At 52.7% G+C, this 20,323-nt stretch overlaps 1 protein-coding gene across 1 annotated transcript in view; it reads right to left on the bottom strand.

The window, feature by feature from the left end:
• Nucleotides 1-20,323, bottom strand: part of CDH4 (cadherin 4) — a 468,514-nt gene that overhangs the window by 95,957 nt on the left and 352,234 nt on the right. The window contains exon 4 of the mRNA XM_084777678.1: nucleotides 7,088-7,258. Coding sequence (XP_084633804.1) covers nucleotides 7,088-7,258 — 171 coding nt within the window. The remainder of the gene's footprint in view (nucleotides 1-7,087; nucleotides 7,259-20,323) is intronic.

Genomic DNA, 20,323 nt, shown 5'->3' on the forward strand with positions numbered 1-20,323 from the left:
ACACCCACTGAGCCAGCAGCGCAGTAACGGCCTTAAATCCTGACAGCAAATTGATGATGGGGATCTAAAATATTAATGTATTCTAATTGAATATTCTCCAATAAATTATCTGAGCACTTGCAGCAATTTGATTTGACTGTCATTTCCCAAGGAGCTTTCTGCTGTATCTGTAGAGCCACTAAAGGCGGTTGAGCGGGAACCCTTTCTGCTTAGACAAGAGATAGTACGTACAGAGACCCACTTAGTCCTTTCATACGACTGATGGAGTCACAGCAGGCAGGGTGGCTGGGAAGGGAGACCTTTCTTCGTGTCCCCTGGGCTTCGACAGGAACAGCTGACCCTGGGCACTGTGTAAATCACAAGGATGCTCCGGGGTTGTCCTGCCCTGTCTGCTCTTTCAGAATCACATCTTCCTCTCCTCACCGTGAGGCCAGGAAGGGACTCCCACCTGGAGCCAGGGACATGGTGTGAAAGGGTGCACTGTGTGGGAATGCCGCTTTCCCCAGGGAGGTGTGTGTGCTTCAGGGCTGAGCTGCACCCCTAGGGATTGCAATTTCAGCCGTTCTTGCAGTGACCCTCTCCTGCTGAGTGCCAGTTACAGCCACGGTTCAGCTCCGTGTGGGAGAAAACCCAACACACTCTGCCTCACTCCTCATTCCTTCTCAGAGGTTGAGCCTGCAGTTTCTGTCTGGGGGAGACTTGCATCATACAGTCCCGTCTGCACTGCAGGTCCAGCCAGATGTGTGGTCTTATGTCCCATCCTCCTTGCCAGCCAGGCTTCCTCTAGAGCAGCGGTTCTCAGCCTTCCGAATGCTGTGGCCCTTTTTTATTTTTTATTTTTACAGTTCCTCAGGTTGCGGTGACGCTACTTCCTTACTGTATTTTGATACTGGTAGGTATTATAATGTAAATATCTGACATGTAGGATATCTGACATGTGACCCCATTGAGGGGGTCATGACACACAGGCTGAGAAGAACTGCTGCTCTAGAGACCCCTGCAATGAGGAGGGATGTATCCACCCTTTGAGGCAGGACATGGGGGACCACGTGAACACACGGGGCTGGTTCCTCCCTCTGAGGGTCTGCAACACTTTTGCCTTCTATAGGACACTGTCGTGTGAATTTTCTTGTAATCGGTAGACATGTTAGTGTGTTGGTTACCTTTCTCTGTGCGACTACATCCTTGACAAAAAGTGACTGAAGGGGAGAGAGAGAGGGGTATTTTGGCTCCTGGTGTGGGAGGGACAGCCCATCAAGGCAGGGAAGGCCAGGCCAGGGGAATGTGGGGCATCTTAGTGGACTAAGGGCCAAGGGGAAGGGGAACGTTGGTGTTGGATAATTTCTCCCTTTTTCTTAAGTCAGCATCCCAGGTTGTGCTGGTTCTGCTCAGTCAGGTCGTGTCTTTCCTCCTCAGCTGAACCTCGATGGAACCATGCTCACAGACAGCCTCGCCATGGGGCTGGGTGTTTCTTAGTCTAATTAGGTTGGCAGTGGAGGAAACCATCAAAGGTCCATCCCTTGCCAAGGAGACATGTGAACACGTTACTCTAAGCCACACAGATGGCTTGAGCAGAACCAGGAGACCCCTAAGGGAGCCGCCACCAACTTCTTCCTAATGTCTGCTGGCCTGGGGGTCCTGTCAGTCCTGTCATCAGCTGCTCACCTCATAAGTCCTCAGTGTTGGGTCTGATGGTGTCCTATCCCTTAAACTCTGCTGGGCCCAGAGAAGTGGGGCATCTCAGGCGTGGCCCACAGGGTGCGGTCTGCTCAGCGGGAACTCCCTCCCAAGTTAAAGAAGAGCTGCCGCTCACGCTTGCTGGTAACCAAGGAAATAAGCAAGCTAGAGGCACTTGATAGACACCCACTGTGGCTGGGGGTCACCTGGCACCCACTGTGGCTAGGGGGTCACCTGACACCTACTGTGGCTTGGGGTCGCCTGACACCCACTGTGGCTAGAGGCAGTGTGCCAGGCCTCAGTGACTTCTGAGACAAGCTTCCTGAGGACAATGGAATTGCAAAGGGAACTGAGGGAGGAGGAATCAGACAGAGAGGAGGAAGAGGTTGTAAGTAGACTGCAGTATTTAAGATGGCTACTTCTTGGTCCAAGCCTGCAGGAGGGACCTATAAGCTGGGGCTTTCACACCTTCTATGGCGGGGCAGAGGGAGGGCTTCCTGTTGAGAGAACCAATCAGTTTCCCTTTCTTTGTCTAGATTATCCAGTCCCCTGCAGTAGCACAAAAGAGCCAGCTTTGGGCAGAAAGGGGAGTTCATCCTATTCCCTAACACACAGAGATCTGTATGTGCCAGACTAACTAGAGTCCACCTTTGGATCCCTTTCCCATGGGGGAGTCTCTCTGTGTGCTTTGCTCACGCTTGTCCTAGCCCTGCCCCACCCCAGGTCAGCCCCTACCACGCCTTCCATGCTGTTTTCTGTCTTTAGAAAACAAATATGTGGAGGGGGGAACTGGGAGGTGAGGAGGGGCCCTGCAATCAGGGTGTAAAGTGAATAAATAAATAAATTAAAAAAAGAAAAAACCAAATCTATTTATTGTTTATCTATTTATCTATCATCTATCTATCTATCTATCTATCTATTTATCTATCTATCTACCTATTTATCTCCATCTATCATCTATCTTTGTTTGCCTGTGTGAGTTTATGTGTATCATGTGCATGCAGGCCAAAAGACCCATGCAAGTGGAGTTATAGATAATTGCGAACCTCCGTGTGGATGCTGGGAACTGGACCCAGGTCCTCTGCAAGAGCAGCTAGTGTTGACCACTTAGCTGTCTCTCCAGCTCCCCTCTTGCCTTTTTATTCTTTAAGCAGGCACATGTGCATATGCACTCACACATGTGTGCCCACATACCTGAACATTACCCCCATTAAAGCAGAAAGCCCCCAGCCTCCATCTGGTTGGCTACTGCTGCTGTCGGCACTGGCTCAGATGCCCTCTGCATCACGGCTGCTTGTGACCTCCCCGCTGTAGACACCGCCTTTGCCACCTTCCGCAGGCACCATCCCTGCAGAGTGGTCTTGTGGCAGCTATTTCTAGGGGCTCACTTCCTAGCAGGGGCCCCAAGGACTGATTTGCATGGCTTCCTGTCTCCTCAAATATCAGTTTCCAAAATTAAATGACTTGTCCTCCAGGATGCTGCTCTCCTCCCTCCTTGTCTCCAGTCAATTTGTGCTGCCGCCGCCGTGGACAACCTCCCCGGTTAACAAACTGAGTTTTTATTAGATTCAGCTGCGGAAAAGGTCCTTTTTCTACAAGTCCTGCTTTATCCTCTCCTGAATCTTGCCAGCAGTCAAACTTCATGAACATGTTAGAGTAGCAAGCATCTTTCAAAGCTTTTGTTGACGTCCCCTTAGCACTGCATGGAGCCCAGTCAGGAGGGGGGAGCAGAAAGCTGATGTGCTCCTGGACCCCATGGAATGAGAGCTCCCAGTTCTTCCCTTTGAATCTCTGAAAGGGAAGGGGTGCCTCACACTGTCCAGGCTAGTACTGGGATTCTGGGCTAGGGACCGTGTCCCAGTGTTTTCTATGGTTCCTCTGGAGCTTTCCAGGGTGGCTCAGGGGCTGTTCGTTGCTTCCACTCCTGTGCTAATCAGTCTTCCATTGCTGCAATGAATACCCAAGGTAACTGGCCTATTTAAAGAATAAAAAGGTTGCCGGGTGGTGGCGGCAGTGCGTGCCTTTAATCTCAGCACTTGGTGGGTAGAGGCAGGCAGATCTCTGTGAGTTCAAGGCCAGCCTGGTCTACAGTTCCAGGACAGCTAGAGCTACACAGAGAAACCTTGTCTCAACAAACCAAAAACCAAACCAACCAACCAACCAAACAAACAAAAAGATGAAAGGTTTATATGGCTCCTGACAATGGGCTCTGTGTGATTTGGGGTCTTGGTGGCAAAAAGTGTGTGATGTTGGTGGCTGTTTACTGATAGCCCAGTGTTGTATGGAAGATGCTAGTGTCACCTGTGACACTGTGCCCTTCAAATGCCTCCTCATGAATAGTTCCCTGCCCTCCGTCTCCTAAAGAGGCCACTAGCTCTCAACCATGCCATCTACACAGGCTCCTGAATGCACTTGGCTGTTAATCACACACCCTCCATCTGAGAAGAAAATATGTCTGGGACTTATGGGTAATGTTTCCCAGAGGCTGCTGCCACCCTTCATGAAAACTGAATTGAGACTGTGGGCTAGCTTCCCATGGTGGACCTACGAGATCGTTCATAATTGCCATGCACAGCTCAGCAGCCCAGTGGCTGAGAGTCACGCTCCACTGTGGCCCCACATGTCTTGCTGTGGTTGTGTGGCTCAGCCCTTCCTTGCTTTACCACAGACTGCTGTGTCTCAGCTCTCATGGGCCTGTGTGGCTCAGCCCTTGCTTTACCACGGACTCCTGTGTCTCAGCTCTCGTGGACCCGTGTGGCTCAGCCCTTACTCTGCACCTGCATGGCTCAGCCTCTTAGCTGATGAGAGCCACTGTCCTCGCCAGGCTTCCCTGTTCACACAAGTCATCTATCCCCTGTGTGGTAGAGAGCGAACACTTCTGAAGACACACACTGTCCCTTCCAAGGAGAGAGCCTGCAATTAACCAAGGTTTGGGAAGAACATTCTGCCTCTTCTTCCACCCACATTTTCATTTAACATATTTTATCAGAATGAAACGCCTTAATGAGCACGGAACTGCAGCTAATCCCAGCTGAGCCTCTGAGTGTGCCAGCGCTGCTGCTCGTCCATCAAGCTGCATTCAGGCTCTGATGTGAGCTCTTGGAGCACTGCCCTGGAACACCGACAGGAAGCTCACGGGCTTCTTGCCGATGAAGTACCACAGAGTAGACCCAGAGTCACTGCACTCCAACAGTCAGGAACAGAAAATGAGAGCACGATGTGGGTGTGGTTGTGTGAATGGTGTAATGTGTGTGTGTGTGTGTGTGTGTGTGTGTGCAGCTGGTGTGCACATCTGTGAACAAAGTGGGCTTGTGCATTGCATGTGTATATATATGTTTGAAATGGGCTTGTGTGTGTGTGGGTTATTCATGTATGTATAAAGTGGGTGTCTGTTTATGTCTATGTACATAGGAAGTGAGAGTGCATGTATGAATTAGGCTTCTGCATGTGTGTATATATGAAGCGGGTTGCTATATGTTTATGTATGCATGTGTGCATGCATGTATGGGGTGGGCTGCTATATATGTACACATTTTTATGAGGTGGGCTGCTGTGTATACAGTCGCAACATGGTTCCTTTATTCTCCTCACAGGTTGAGACACTTAATGACAGTGGATCCAGGCCTGTGCTGGCTGGGAGAAGTGGCCATTCCCTCAGCTCCAACGCTGCCTGGCCATCCCTGACCACAGACACATCCATGCCGGTCTCAAGCATTCCAAGGGCCTTTTCCTCCAGGCCTAGCAGAGGACAGCAGGCAGCATCAATGACCCCACCCTACCCTGGCACCCTGTGGCATACAGGTAGCACTTTCTGGGGCCTGGCTCTGCCCACAAAGGCCTATTATAGTCTTGTTATGTTTCCCCTGTCTCTCTATAGATGGGGGTGTGTGACAAAGCAAGGATTTGGGGATACTGCAGAGCTCCTGAGTCCTTCCCCAATCCCTGGTCCTGAACACAGCTTTTGGATGTGAGCAGACCAGAGCCCTCAGCACACTCCTGTCATTTGATCACTCACTCACTCACTCCTCCCGAGAATGACTTGGAGATGACCTTCCTGGAGGCTGGGGATGAATTTGATTGGTAGTTTTCAATTGAGGAGCTGTTAGTCTGCTTGCTAGTTACTTCCAACAATTGGGTTTGATGCGTACACAGCCACACCCCCGTTCATATGCTGCCTGGGGCCCACTCAGTTCACACCTGTGTCCCAGAGAGCCTTTGACATTTGGAGACTGGCCTGTCTTAGAAGAGCGAGCCAGGGTCGTGGAACAGCCCCTCACCCTTTCTCCTCACCATCTGATGATGCTCAGGAGGGCCTACAGTGCCCTGGTGCATCTCTACGACACTCTGATGGTCCCGTGGCCTTTCCTAGGCTCACATCAAGGCTCCAGGGGTGTTCTGGGTTGTTTTCTCTGAGTTGGCAGCCACCACGTTCATAGCCACCCTCCATGTGACACACAATACAGTGTAGCAGGCATGGCTGGATGAAATTCCTTTTAGAACAAATTGATTTATATTAAGAATGAAAGACTTGGAGAAAACCCTTCAGCAAATGACAACACAAGTCATCACCAGCTGCAGCCACCAGCCAGGGAGGGCTGAGGCTGTATCCAGCGTGAGGACCACAGGGCTGACATCAGCATTTTCTTACCAGCCATTGTGGACAGCAGGTTGGCCAACAGCCAGGAGCTAAGGCCCCCACCCACGGTGGGGTCTCCATCTTCCATAGCTCCCTTCAGGCCTTAACTCGGACTCACAGGGCAATTCTCAGCCCGGCTGGACAGTACGAGGGCATGTATACACTTAGGAAAGCCTCATGCCCCTGTGGTGAGAGTGAGCACTGAGGCAGGGACATGGCCAGGGAGCCTCTCTGGGCGTGTGCTGCACGAACCAATGCCAGAGTTTCTGCTGTGACCCCGCAGTCACTCTTGGACAGACTGGAAAGCCCACCGGGGCCAATGGTAGTGACATAAAGGACTCTGGTGATGTCTGCATACTAAACACAAACCCTGATTTACTTTGAAAGGAGCACAGAACAGAACAGGCCCGAGAACACACACCTCCGGCATACTCCGGCCATCCATGAGAACCTCAATTTCATGGGGCTTTTCCATGATCGTGTACCTGCATAGCATCATGGTGACCATTGTCACAGATGTGCAAGTGCTCCACAGGGAAAAACACAGTCAGATCACAGACAGATGCCAGAGGCCAAAGGGCACAGCCTGAACCACACAGGCTTCCACAGATAATCCCCAGAGGAGTCTCTGTGACCAGAGCAGGCCTGTTGGCCTGGATTAAGAGCACCTTCCCAGATCGGCTTTGGTTCTGTATGACATTGCCTCCCACACCCTGAACCTGGCCTGGCTCCGGTTTATGGAAGAGATGTCTCCAGCAGCCGAGGCCCACTTACCCTGACGAGCTGCTGTGGGAAGGGCCCACGTGAGTTCTCGGGCACGTTGATGGGCGGGATGACCCAGTCACGTTTCTGCCTCCTCAGCCCGCTGGAGCTCTGATGTTGGGGCCACGGCAGCAGTGTGTCTTTCGGGGGCTGAGAGGCGTCCAGGGCCACTGCCTCCCCTTTCTGAGGGTGAAGAGTCAGAGAAGCCAGGTTAGGGAGCTGTTAGGAGGATCTGTGTTCGCCCCTACAGGTATGGAAAAGTAGGGGACACTGGGAAAGGGCGAGGGTCTCGTCTTATGGTGTAAAATCTGATAGAAGAAGGAGACACCACAGACGGAAACCCATGAAGCTCCTTAATGGGCTATGGACAAAGTTCTTTTTTTTTTTTTTTTAATTTTACTTTACATTCCTTTGGTGCTCAGAGTGGAGCTCATGGCTTTGTGCTAAATTCAAAAGAAAACTCAGAAGAGATTACTAGCCCCTATGTAAAGAGCTTTTGCAAACTAATAATATCTTTCGGAACAAGAAAACAACATGCACAGATAGTTCATACCATGTAGCAAGTCGGCCAGTGGAGTCTGTGTAACAAATACTACACAGGCCTGAGGCTACGACCCCCACCCCCACCCCCTCCCACCCCCGCCACAAGGGAGAGCCTCCTGGACTGGGGCTGATGTTTCTGTCAGAGAAAATTAAATTGCAGTTCTTTTCTCTCATTGTGCTGGAATCTATTCTTTCTTCTGAACTCTACTTCACTTGCAAATCAGGACTTTTCAGGCATGAACGTTGCTGTGAGACAACCCTAACATGGGACTGCAGCCAGGGAGGGACTGTCCAGGGTCAGAGTATTTCTACTTCACTTCCACTTATTAAAAAAAACATGACTAGGAATTAATCATTAGTTGATAAGTTATATTATGGCTTACAAAGAAATAAGGTGTATTAAACAAAACAAAACAAAACAACTCCAGATAGTGGCACTCAGATATTTAAAAAGAGAACTAGAGGAAAAAACTGTCTTGGCACACAGGTGCTGGGCACAAGTTTCGTTAGGGAGGGAACACTGACCTGGACAAAGGGAGCACATGCATATTGGTATCAAGCCAGCAACATAAAAGTGATGATGTCTTTGCTGTGTGTTTCATAACCTATATTGTTTCATTTAAAGTTGTAATTCAAAATATGACAGTAACTTTACATTCTGTACCTGTACTGTGTATGCCTGATTGCTCACTGACTTCGGTGAATCCGCTCTGTGGGAAACTGTAACCACACCGGCCCCTGCTTTTCAAATGTATGTATAAAAATTTAGATTGCTTAGCTGCGAAATACACTCAGATGCAGACTGGATCTTGAGTTTTGTCTCTGTTTGTCAACCACTTTCTCTCTATGCACCGATGCTTTGAAAACTCTTGATCCTAAGGACCCACCCCCGACTGAGCTGGTCCGTGGCAATACCTCAATAGATGCTGACTATCTATAAACCTGTTACATCTTCCACGAATCAGAAATGCAAATAAGAGTAAAACTGAGAAGCCAAAGCAAGTTTGTTCCCAGCGCAGACTGAGGTTCTCTGTAACACACTGAGCAGGGTTAAGGGATGCGTGATGTGTTTCCTGTCTTGACTCACTGGCATGGCGGAATCTCCTTTTACTGAGCTCCAGGCATGGGTGAAGTCATGACTGCCTGAACATCTCCTCTGTGGATTATTGAACCCCACCCCCACCTCCCATGGACAGATAGCCTCTGTGTCAGCCTTGTGGACAGACAGACAGCCTGGGCACTGGCCTTGTGGACAGGCAGCCTGGGCACTGGCCCTGTGGACAGACAGCCTCTGTGTCAGCCCTGTGGACAGGCAGCCTGGGCACTTGCCTTGTAGACAGACACCTTTACATTTTCTAGTCCCAGATGACTTGGAACTCAGTTGAACTTACAGCAATGCCCCTGCCTCAGCCTCCCAAGTGCTGATTTTCACTTCTGAGGCCCTGAATCCTGTGAGTGGTATCCCCTTTGCCTGTGTTCTCCCCGGCTGGTCAGCAGGATGGCAGCGGTGCATGTTCCTGTGAAAGACGTGGCCACTGAGGCTTGTCTCCCTGCCCCAGCCTGTCTTTTAAAAACCTGTTGAGCATATACAGGGGGAGGTAATCCCCCTCAGGAACAGTCATAGGGGAGGGGAATAAGGGGAAAATGGGAGGGAGGGAAGAATGGGAGGATACAAGGGATGGGATAACCATTGAGATGTAACAAGAATAAAGTAATAAAGGGAAAAAAACCTGTTGGGGGCAGGAGAGGACTGGACTTGAGTTCCAGGCTGGCCCCACACCTGCAGCTGTGCACTAAGGACCTTGTAGAGACGCTCATTCCTTAGCCCCAGGCCTGGCCAGCTCAGGGCTGGCTGGGCATCTCTGTGTGTTGAGCCCTTGGGTGACGGATGTCATTGGTTTTCAGACACATGTGATATTCGTGAGCCCAGATGCCAGGCTCACCTGTGCCAGGTACTCAGTTCTGGAGGGGAAGGGATGACTTTTCCAGCATTAGGCACAAACCTAGGCCTTGTGCATGCTAGGGATATAACCCTGATCTCTGTCCTCCTCCTCCTCTTCCCCCCTCCTCCTCCTTTCTCCCCCCCATGTCTGTCTGTCTGTCTGTCTGTCTGTCTGTCTGTCTCTCTCTCTCTCTCTCTCTCTCTCTCTCTCTCTCTCTCTCTCTGTCTCTCTCTGTCTCTCTCTCTGTGTCTCTGTCTCTGTCTCTGTCTCTCTCTCTCTCTCTCTCTCTCTCTCTCTCTCTCTCTCTCTCTCTCTAAATTTTAAGATAGAGACTCACTCTACAGCACAGGTAGGCTTTAGAATAGTGATCTTCCTGTCTCTGCCCCTGGAATAGCTAAAATCTCAACCCTGAGGCCACCAGACCCTGTAGACTGGCTGTTCTCATTCAGAGCACATCTGCTGAGGTGGCCAGCCTCTGGGAGGAGACTCCAGCTTGTCCCCAGTGCTCCTAGCGTGTGGTGAGGCACAGCCAGCCAGGCTGCCCCACTCAGAGGTGCCCCTCCAATAGTAGCCACTACTGCGGAGGCCTCTAATTGCAGACTGGAAACGCCAAGCACCTCTCACACATCCGCTTAAAAACCCGGCTTTTTATCTTCATTTGCTTAGAAAGAGCTTGCACGGCGTTAATTTCCCAAGTGTTGTTTAAATAAATTGCACATATTTGCTACTGTTTTAAAGCTGTGAGACAAATGTAATAACAAAATCTGGTGGAAGTCAATGCCAGACCTGCGCAGGCTTCTTCCTGGAAGAAGCACCCACTGCTCTGGGAGAAAAACCGTCGACGGCAATTAGCGGCCAGCCTGGCGGGAGAGGCGTGTTCTCCCTGACATATGAGCATCCGGGTCCTTTCAGAACATGGCACGGGGTACGTGGACGATGTTTCCACTTCCCTCAGCAATTCTTCATAACCGTGGATGCTGGCTGACTCTCTCGCCTCTGTGTTTCTGAGTGATGGCGACTGGGTGATGGGAAAGGGGCAGTGAGCTTCACTATGGTTGCTAAGCATCTCAGAGGACGTCCATATCTGTGTGACACTCTGCGTGTGTGTGCACAACTGGCACACACACAGAGGCAGATGTGTGTACACGTGGACATATGCCCAGGCTCCTCTGTGGGCTGCTTCTTGCCGGGTTTCTGCATCTAGTGTCTCGAGTGTCCCTGGGCCTGCTGTCTAACAATATTCCTCCTTATTTTCCTGTTCCCTCTCAGCTGGCCTCAGCTTTCTTACAGCAGCTGCTGCCAAACTGAAGCCTCACTCACACCGGCTGTGGCTGGGGACTGAACACACAGCTTCAAGAGGAAAGCCTCGCTGTGTCTCTCGCTGCTGGGCCTTAGGGCAGCTGCATGGAAGGTGACCAGGTGATGGAAGAGGAGAAATCTGGCCTGCAGCATCCCAGGCACCAGGGGTCATGTATCAGATAACTTTTACGGTTCATAACAGTAGCAAAGTTACAGCCATGAGGTAGCAATGGAATAGATTTATGGTTGGGGGTCACCACAGCACGAGGAACTGTATTAAAAGTTTGTAGCACTAGGGAAGCTGAGAACCAGTGCTCTAGAGCCGTACAGCTAGCCCTGCCCCACCTCTCTGCCGTGGGTGAGTCTGTGGGAACTTTACCACACCTGAGACCTTCTGCCTTTCCCTTGATCCCCAGTTCTGGGGCCTGCCTGTGCTTTGGGCTGACTGAGGCAGTGGGTTATATAGGAGCCAGGACAGCCTAGGACCATGTGGGCTATTTGGCATCCAGCCTCATGGCCCTAAATCTGTTTGATTCCTCCTCCCTCTTCCCCCACTTTTCCTCTTCACTTGAGTTAGGATCTTATGTAGCCCAGGCTAGCCTTGAACTTGTGATCCCCCAGCTTTTGCCTCCAAAATGCCAGCATCACAGGTGCTTTCCCACCACACTTGTCTTTTTTCTTATTTTAAAATATGATTTCTGATGATTAACCTCAGGTCTTCATGCTTGCAAGGAAAGTGCTTTAACAGTTAAGCTGTATCCTCTGCCTGGACATCAGCCTTTTAACTGCAAGTGGCAGCCTGAGCACTCATGAGCTGGCAGAATCCACTGGTAGAACCTGCATCCTTGTTCTGCATACTGTATGTGTGTGTGTGTGTGTGTATGTGTGTGTGTGTGTGTATGCGTGTGTACCTGCCTGTGCGTGTGGTGTGTGCGCACATGCTGCGCGAGTGCATGCACATGTGTACCTGTGTGTGCGTGTGTATTCCTGCCTGTATGCATGTGTGTGTGTCCATGCGTGCGTGCGTGTGTACCTGCCTGTGAGTGTGTGTGTGTGTGCATGCATGTACATTCCTGCCTGCGTGCCTGTGTACTGGGCCTGGAAGGAGAGTTGTCCCCAGGGCAGGACCATGGAGGGTGATCCACTGTGACGTCTCAGTGAGGACTGCAGGGCCGGCCCCTGTTAGCAGGAAGCTGAGTCAGCTCCCTGCAGGCTCCAGTCACAAGTCAGGGATGAATAATTCAACACTGATCCGGGGCAGGTTTAAAATAAGCACCTTTTCTTCTTCTTTTCTCTTCTTTCTTTCTTTCTTTCTTTCTTTCTTTATTCATTTATTTGAGACAGGGTCTCACTATACTGCTAGCTGACTTGGAGCTTATTAGGTAGACCAGGCTGGCCTCGAACTCATAGTGATCTTTTTGTTTCTGCCTCCCAAGGGCTAGGATTAAAGGTATGTGCCACCATACCTCGCTCACCATATTTTATTTTAAAGATAAAGATTCAGAGTTAGAATGTAATGTGGAGAGCGATGTTTTCTTCTGGGTCCCTGCTGCCCAGTCTGCTCATTTTTTTTGAGGAACCAGGCAGGAGCTTGGACTTTCAAGTCAACAGGCTTAAATGTAAAACACTCAGGCGAGACCACAAAGGGTAGCGTGAGTGACAGCGTGCCTGGGACCAGACACTCCTGAACACCTGCCCCAGGTGTGTACGGGTCTGTCCTTATCATCTTGGTTTGCAATGGGAGAGAGCTGGTTTTCAGTGGGTGGAAATTGCTTTACATGTAGATGCTGATCAGTATGTTGTAAATGTCCGTGTGATGGCAGAGCCTCATTCCAGGCCTCTGGACTTGGCATGGTAGGTTCCCTGCAGCTGGTGTGAGTCTCTTGTGGGGGGGGAGGGGCGGAGCCCAGGGATACTGACAAGATCTAGAGAATGGAACACCCTTGCCCATCCCCCACAGTCATGGGAGGATGGGTGGTCAGCACCGGTTGCCAGGCACTGGGTATAGATGTAGGTTTTTACAAAGTCCCCAGAGGGACAGAGCATTTCCCACTGCTGCCCAGAGACAGTGTCACACTCTGCAGCAAGGAAATAGGATCGCTTCCAGGTTCCCAGCTTCCAGCTCTGCATCGCCGGGCAGTTGGGTGGCCTGACCTCGGAGATGGGGTGACCCATCGCAACTGTGATGCTTTCCCGGCTCCCCAGTCACCGGGTGTGGGTGAGCATTCTGAAACACCTTACGTTCCTCCCAATTGTGAGAAAAGGGTGTAGTCTGGGTCTTCCTGATTCAATAAAAGCAGCTTATAGAAGCTGCCACATCAGCTCCTGAGGGACCCGCAACGGGGCCCTGGGACACAGTGAAAGTGTCACATTGCCAACCTCACCTCAGGAGATGCAGCCATCAGCTTCCATTACCCAAGGTTGTGATCCCTTGTGAAAGTCTGTGGTTGGCAGCTCAGCCCTGTAAAGCCCTAAGGCTGACTCGTGGTTTCCATAAGGAGCCCCAGGTCCTTCTTTGCATAAACAGATACCCTTGCACGGGCACAGGGTAAAGAGAGTGTGTGGGCCAAAGAGGGAATGGGGACACTTTCATGGCCCCATCTTCTCCTTCTAGCTCTTCTGACCAGGAAATTCCATTAGAAAAGAAGTATCTGGGCTGGAGAGATGCTTAGAGGTTAAGAGCACTGTCTGTTCTTCCAAAGGTCCCTAAGTTCAATTCCTAGCAACCACATGGTGGCTAACAACCATCTATAATGAGGTCTGGTGCCCTCTTCTGGTGAGTAGGTGTACATGCAAAGAAAACACTGTATAAATAATAAATAAATCTTTTTTAAAAAAAGAAGAAAAGAAGTATCAAATATCGGTGATAGTGGTAAACTGGGGATCTGCCCTCTCGCCTATGCTTGTTTGCGTGAGCCAAGGTTCCCCTCCTGCGGTGATGAGGGCAGAGGAGAGCTGTGGCACAGGTGCGCAGCCTCAGCCTCTTGCTAAGCAGATGAAGAAAGACTGAGAGCTCATCGGCTGCCTGGGCTGTTAGTGCAGTGCTGTCACAGAAGAAAAAGTGAAAAGAGGACTCAGGATGTCACCCCGCGGTAGTGTGCTTTCCTAGCTCACACAGGACCCTGGCTTTGATCCATATTACAAGAGCAATAAATTAAAATAAAACAGAGATGGCAAAGGGGGAGGAGGTGTGTGCATAGAGCTGTAATGAGCAGGGAAAAGTCGACTGATGGGACAGACCTGAGATCAGAGACTTTTCTTTCTGTGAAAAGACACTGGAGGCTCACAGTCATAGCCACGGAAAGGGTGTCTAAGGGGCAAGATGGCTCAGTGGGTAACCATCTTGCTGCACAACCCTAGAGGGCTGAGACCAAGCCTTAGCCTAGGTTTAGATGGAAGGCAAAAACTCCTTCCACAAAGTTCCCTGTGACCTCCATATGCACACAGTGGCATGCATGCACCAACACACACACACACACACACACACACACACACACACACACACGGCAAAATTATAGTAATAATAAAAAAAAATCTCTATCCATTTAACCTGGCAATTGTGTTTGCCCCACAGCTGCACAGCGGCAGAGGGGGTACCACAGGAAATGCAGGGCCCCATGTGGACTTCCTATAGCTTTCGTGCTGGCCAGGAGGGCATGGGCTTTTCCCCTGAGTCCCATCACCAGGCACAGACCTTCACTGGATGGTCATTTGCTCACGGTAGTGGCGTGGACTTTTACACACATCCGGCTGTGTGTGGGAGAACTCAAGCTGCGGCCCCAGTCAGATGGTGATTCCAGAAGGGAAGGTTCTGGGATCTTCAAAGCCTTTTCTTCCCTGGTCTCTCCCACCATCCAGCAGTCAACAACTGCTTTACTTGCATCTCTTTTCCCTTACCCAGCAGCCTTTGCTGTCACAGTGCTCTCGTTCTCAATGCCTACAGCTCTGTATGCCGCTGGCTACCCACAGCATCACGGATGGCCAGGGTGGCTCTGTCCAACACACAGGTAAAAGTGGAGCCAACTCCGGTCACACAAATAATTTGTCTTAACTCCTAGCATTCTGAGGCTGCTAACTGGGCATCAGGAGTGATCTCAGTCCACACTGCAATAGGAAGAGATAAGACATGGTCCCAAATAAATCTGCTGACAGCTGCCTTTCACTTCTCTGTCTTGCGTCTTCTGGTATTTGTGGCTTCCCCAGAGCTCTAGATTCAACACATTTCAATAACAAAAGTGATGTGGGTCCCCCTGCCACTGTTGAGCCCTGGCACTGTTTTTAACTGAGGGTGATTAGATATTTAGGCCCCTCCTCACCACCTTTTCCCCCCTTCCCTCCGTCAGCCCAGCCTTCCCTCTCTCCCTTCTACAGGAACATTGGACTCTACACAGCTCATTCGTTTGTCACTTCCTTTTAAGGTAACTCTGGAAAGGGTCCACTTGGCTTGTCTGAAAGCATACACATTTAAAATATTTAGCTAGGCTTCTGTCTGAAGCCATCTAGCTGGTTTCCATAGTAGCCAAGGAACAGCTAAGGCAGAATAAACTGGCATTTAACAAACACAAAATAAAACAACAGACAGATAGCTACACTCACAAACAGAGCATGGGGCTATTACACACACATCTTTGCCTGAGTTCGCCCTGAAAAGGCCCCAGGTGGGTGATGAACACAGCCCTTGCCCCAGAAGCCTGATGCTACTTAGCTCTGATCTTTGCCCACCTGAGAGGTGCTGAAATTCCACTGAGATGCACACGGGAAGGCTTCCTGAACAGGGTGGGGTGTTTGTTTTGTCATTGTCTCTATCTGGAAGGCCAGTTTGGGCTTGAACCTTCTGTGTAAGCTACCTACTGTGTGCAGGGCACCAACTGAAGCAGCTTTCAGTTTACTTACAAGCGTAATGTAGAATGTTGGAGTCTGATGCTGCCTGAGGCCTGGAGGCCTCAGACTGGAGCTCAGACTGAGCCGCTAAAACACACCCCAGTCCTTCTCTGCTCCTTCTATTGAAGGTGACAGCTGACGCAGAGGGTAGAAGTTACTGTCCTGTTAGGGACCGGCCCTACTCTCTGATGCCTATGCACAGAGTAGCAATGTGGCTGTGAGTCCCACCGCCCTGGGCACTGCAGACAGTGTGGCTGTGAGTCCCACCGCCCTGGGCACTGCAGACAGTGTGGCTGTGAGTCCCACCGCCCTGGGCATTGCAGACAGTGTGAGCTGTTAAGTCTCACCATTCTTGGCACTGCAGACTGCTGGCAGCATCCTTGACTTTTACCAGATGCACCTCCCACCCACAACATCCAGAGTGGCATCACCAAATGCCCTGGATGAGAACAAAATGCTCCAGGGAGTTAAGAACATTATGTGCAGTAAGATACAAAATTTCCCTTGATTTTCAGAAGAAATAAATAAACCCTCTACAAACCCGCATCACAGTAAGACACCTAGATCCATAGGAAACTCAGGAATCATGCATCACTCCTTCCTGGACTTGTTCACGGGGCCAGAAGCTATCTGCCCTGTTTCTTCCCTCCATGGCTCCAGCAGGTCTTGAGTAGAGTGTAGAAGGAGCCCATGGGCAGCCTTTCCTCAGAGGCACCACACAGCCTGGCTGTCATGTCCATGACCTGGTGCCACACACAGCCCAACTGTCATGTCCACTATCTGGTGCCACACACAGCCCAGCTGTCATGTCCACTGCCTGGTGCCACACACAGCCCGGCTGTCATGTCCACGACCTGGTGCCACACACAGCCCTGCTGTCATGTCCACTGCTTGGTGCCACACCCAGCCCAGGTGTCATATCCACTGCCTGGTGCCACACACAGCGCAGGTATCATGTCCACGACCTGGTGCCACACACAGCCCAGGTGTCATGGTTACTGCCTGGTGCTGCATGGCTCTTCACTCACACCTATGGGCTTTAGGGTCACAGATGGCCTGTCTTTGTTGGGAATCTTTTTTGCCATGACCACTTTCTTATCACTACCATAGACTCTTCCAGGAACACATGGCATTTTCCTTTGGTATCAAGTCCCAGATGGACACCTTGGAGAGAAATGTACATGTTTGGTCGGCGATACCCTGGCATTATTTTAACTCTACACACCAGAAGAGCTGCTGTCCTGAAGGCACAGGCTTGAAGCCTTGGTTACTCCAGAGGCTGAGGCTCTTCTCAGCTCTCTGAAGTCATGTATAGGCACATGCACACACCTCTATGAAGATTAAAAGCCCTAATTAAAAACCGTAGGCGAGCAATAGTGTGAGAGACGGTGGCCACTGTGTGGGCTTGCACCTTGTCTGTTGGCATCCTCCAGTGTGGGCCTGTCACTCCTTGTCATTGGGCAGGATGCTCAGGTCACTCTGCCTGGCAGGGCCCGCAGTTCAGATTCAAGGACCACCACTGTGCCTCATGCTGTCTCCAGAGTGACTGCATGAGTGTCGCCATCCTCCCTGTGTAGACAGACCTGAGTTGTTGGGGCCTGGGAAAGGAGCAGAATGGCTAGATCTGGGCAGACTCTTGACACAATGCCCTTACCCCGAGGCCTATGGCAATGTCAGGGACTGTCATGGTGACAAGGGGCATAAGACCGTACCACATCTGTGAGCCTGGCCACACGGCTCTGGCCACGGGGCTCCCTGTAGCCAGTGGCCATGCTGCCTACACAAGCCTTCATGCTTCCTGTCATCAGTGTATCTACAAAGCAAAGGGCCATGGCACTGTTCAAGTCTGGGAATGTCATCCGAGTTTGAACTTCAGTAGTTTGTGACCCACGGTGACGGGGAGATAGTGGCAGACACACCAGCAAGGCAGTCAGTGTTGGGACTGGAGGGCTGTCACAGAGCACTGACAGGGAGGAGCTAAGGATACTCATTTAAGTCCATCACCTCTGTCCTTCACAACATAATGACCCAATTTCATGGACCACATGAGGCTATGACATTGATGGATGTCTACTCTCGCCAAGTGGGGCCTGGTGCTTTTGGGCTGGGGTTTTACCCATGTTCCTCTCCCATACAGCTTCCTAGCAACACTGGCCAGTAGTCACGAGAGACACATGGACCAGTCACCATGTGTGTCCCAGTCTCAGGGCATTCAGCCCAGACCTGCGGAGTACTGGAGTCGAATGTAGTCTGACGTCACGGTACCATGGAGAGCTCTGCTCTCCTCAGTGGGACCCAGCTTGTCCACACTCCTGCAGCTTACTGTTTATGGAGCTGGTGTTTTCAGTCTCGCTGAGAATTTATCCATAACTATTTTCTGAGATACAAACTTCATGGCCTACAAACCGCCTAACGCTGCTAGGGGGTTCTTCTGGCTGGCCACGCCTCCTCTTCATGCGCAAAGCCCTGGGCCACTGCAGCCTTTACGTTGTAGGGCCCCAAGAGCTTTCAACAAAAGTCTCTGAACCTTTCAGTGTCTTGCTTAGGTTTCAGGATACCAGGCTTCCAGAACTCACCAGGGGGTGGAGCCTACACGACTACTGCCCTTTCTTGCGACACAGTTCAGCCTCAAGGTCAACAAGGTCTCCGTGGAAACGGCTTCTGGGAATGGCTGATGTTAGTTCTTAAGATCTCACCTTTCCATTTTCTCTCAGGCAACATGGGAGCCTCAGTGGCAGAAACTAGAATGAGGCCACCAACTGGCAGGATGGGGCAACCAACCATGATAACGGGGGTAGGGCGGCAAAAAGGACAAGAAGTGGGTGATGAAGCATGAGGGTACTACTGACCTTCAAAGTGGGAGGGCAATGGGCCAAGAAGAAAGAGGGTGCTGGACCCAAGGGGCAGGACGATGGATGGGCCCAGGGGGTGGGGTCATGCACCAGGGGATAGAGGTAACTGACCACCATGCCCCTTGCAATATTGTCTACAGGCTGCAGAACAAAAGACTATGGAGTCAGGGGTGGATCTTAAACCAACAGAGGTTTATTCTCTTCCAGAGGGAGGGCAGAGTCCAAGATCAAAGTGCTGGCTGGGGCCTGGGGCTGGGCCTGGGGCTGGGGCTGGGCCTGGGGCTGGGGCTGGGGCTGGGCCTGGGGCTGGGGCTGGGGCTGGGGCTGGGGCTGGGGCTGGGGCTGGGGCTGGGGCTGGGGTTGGGGCTGGGGCTGGGGCTGGGCCTGAGGCTGGGGCTGGGGCTGGGGCTGGGGCTGGGCCTGAGGCTGGGGCTGGACCTGGGGCTGTGGCTGGGCCTGAGGCTGTGGCTGGGCCTGAGGCTGTGGCTGGGCCTGAGGCTGGGGCTGGGCCTGAGGCTGGGGCTGGGGCTGGGGCTGGGGCTGAGGCTGGGCCTGAGGCTGTGGCTGGGCCTGAGGCTGGGGCTGGGCCTGAGGCTGTGGCTGGGCCTGAGGCTGGGGCTGGGCCTGAGGCTGGGGCTGGGGCTGGGCCTGAGGCTGGGGCTGGGGCTGGGGCTGGGGCTGGGGCTGGGCCTGAGGCTGGGGCTGGGGCTGAGGCTGAGGCTGGGCCTGAGGCTGTGGCTGGGCCTGAGGCTGGGACTGTGCCTGAGGCTGGGCCTGAGGCTGGGGCTGGGCCTGAGGCTGGGACTGGGCCTGAGGCTGGGGCTGGGCCTGAGGCTGTGGCTGGGCCTGAGGCTGGGACTGGGCCTGAGGCTGGGGCTGGGCCTGAGGCTGGGACTGGGCCTGAGGCTGGGACTGGGCCTGAGGCTGGGGCTGGGCCTGAGGCTGTGGCTGGGCCTGAGGCTGGGGCTGGGCCTGAGGCTGTGGCTGGGCCTGAGGCTGGGACTGGGCCTGAGGCTGGGACTGGGCCTGAGGCTGGGGCTGGGCCTGAGGCTGGGACTGGGCCTGAGGCTGTGGCTGGGCCTGAGGCTGGGGCTGGGCCTGAGGCTGTGGCTGGGCCTGAGGCTGGGGCTGGGCCTGAGGCTGTGGCTGGGCCTGAGGCTGGGACTGGGCCTGAGGCTGGGACTGGGCCTGAGGCTGGGGCTGGGCCTGAGGCTGGGACTGGGCCTGAGGCTGTGGCTGGGCCTGAGGCTGTGGCTGGGCCTGAGGCTGTGGCTGGGCCTGAGGCTGGGGCTGGGCCTGAGGCTGGGACTGGGCCTGAGGCTGTGGCTGGGCCTGAGGCTGTGGCTGGGCCTGAGGCTGGGGCTGGGGCTGGGGCTGGGACTGGGCCTGAGGCTGGGGCTGGGGCTGGGGCTGGGGCTGGGGCTGGGCCTGAGGCTGGGGCTGGGGCTGGGGCTGGGGCTGGGACTGGGCCTGAGGCTGGGGCTGGGGCTGGGGCTGGGGCTGGGGCTGGGCCTGGGCCTGAGGCTGGGGCTGGGGCTGGGGCTGGGGCTGGGCCTGAGGCTGCACCTGAGGCTGTGGCTGGGCCTGAGGCTGGGGCTGGGGCTGAGGCTGAGGCTGAGGCTGGGGCTGGGCCTGGGCCTGAGGCTGGGGCTGGGCCTGAGGCTGAGGCTGGGGCTGGGCCTGAGGCTGAGGCTGGGGCTGGGCCTGAGGCTGAGGCTGGGGCTGGGCCT

The sequence above is a fragment of the Acomys minous genome, assembly GCF_964271855.1.
Source record: "Acomys minous genome assembly, chromosome: 3".
Taxonomy (NCBI): domain Eukaryota; kingdom Metazoa; phylum Chordata; class Mammalia; order Rodentia; family Muridae; genus Acomys; species Acomys minous.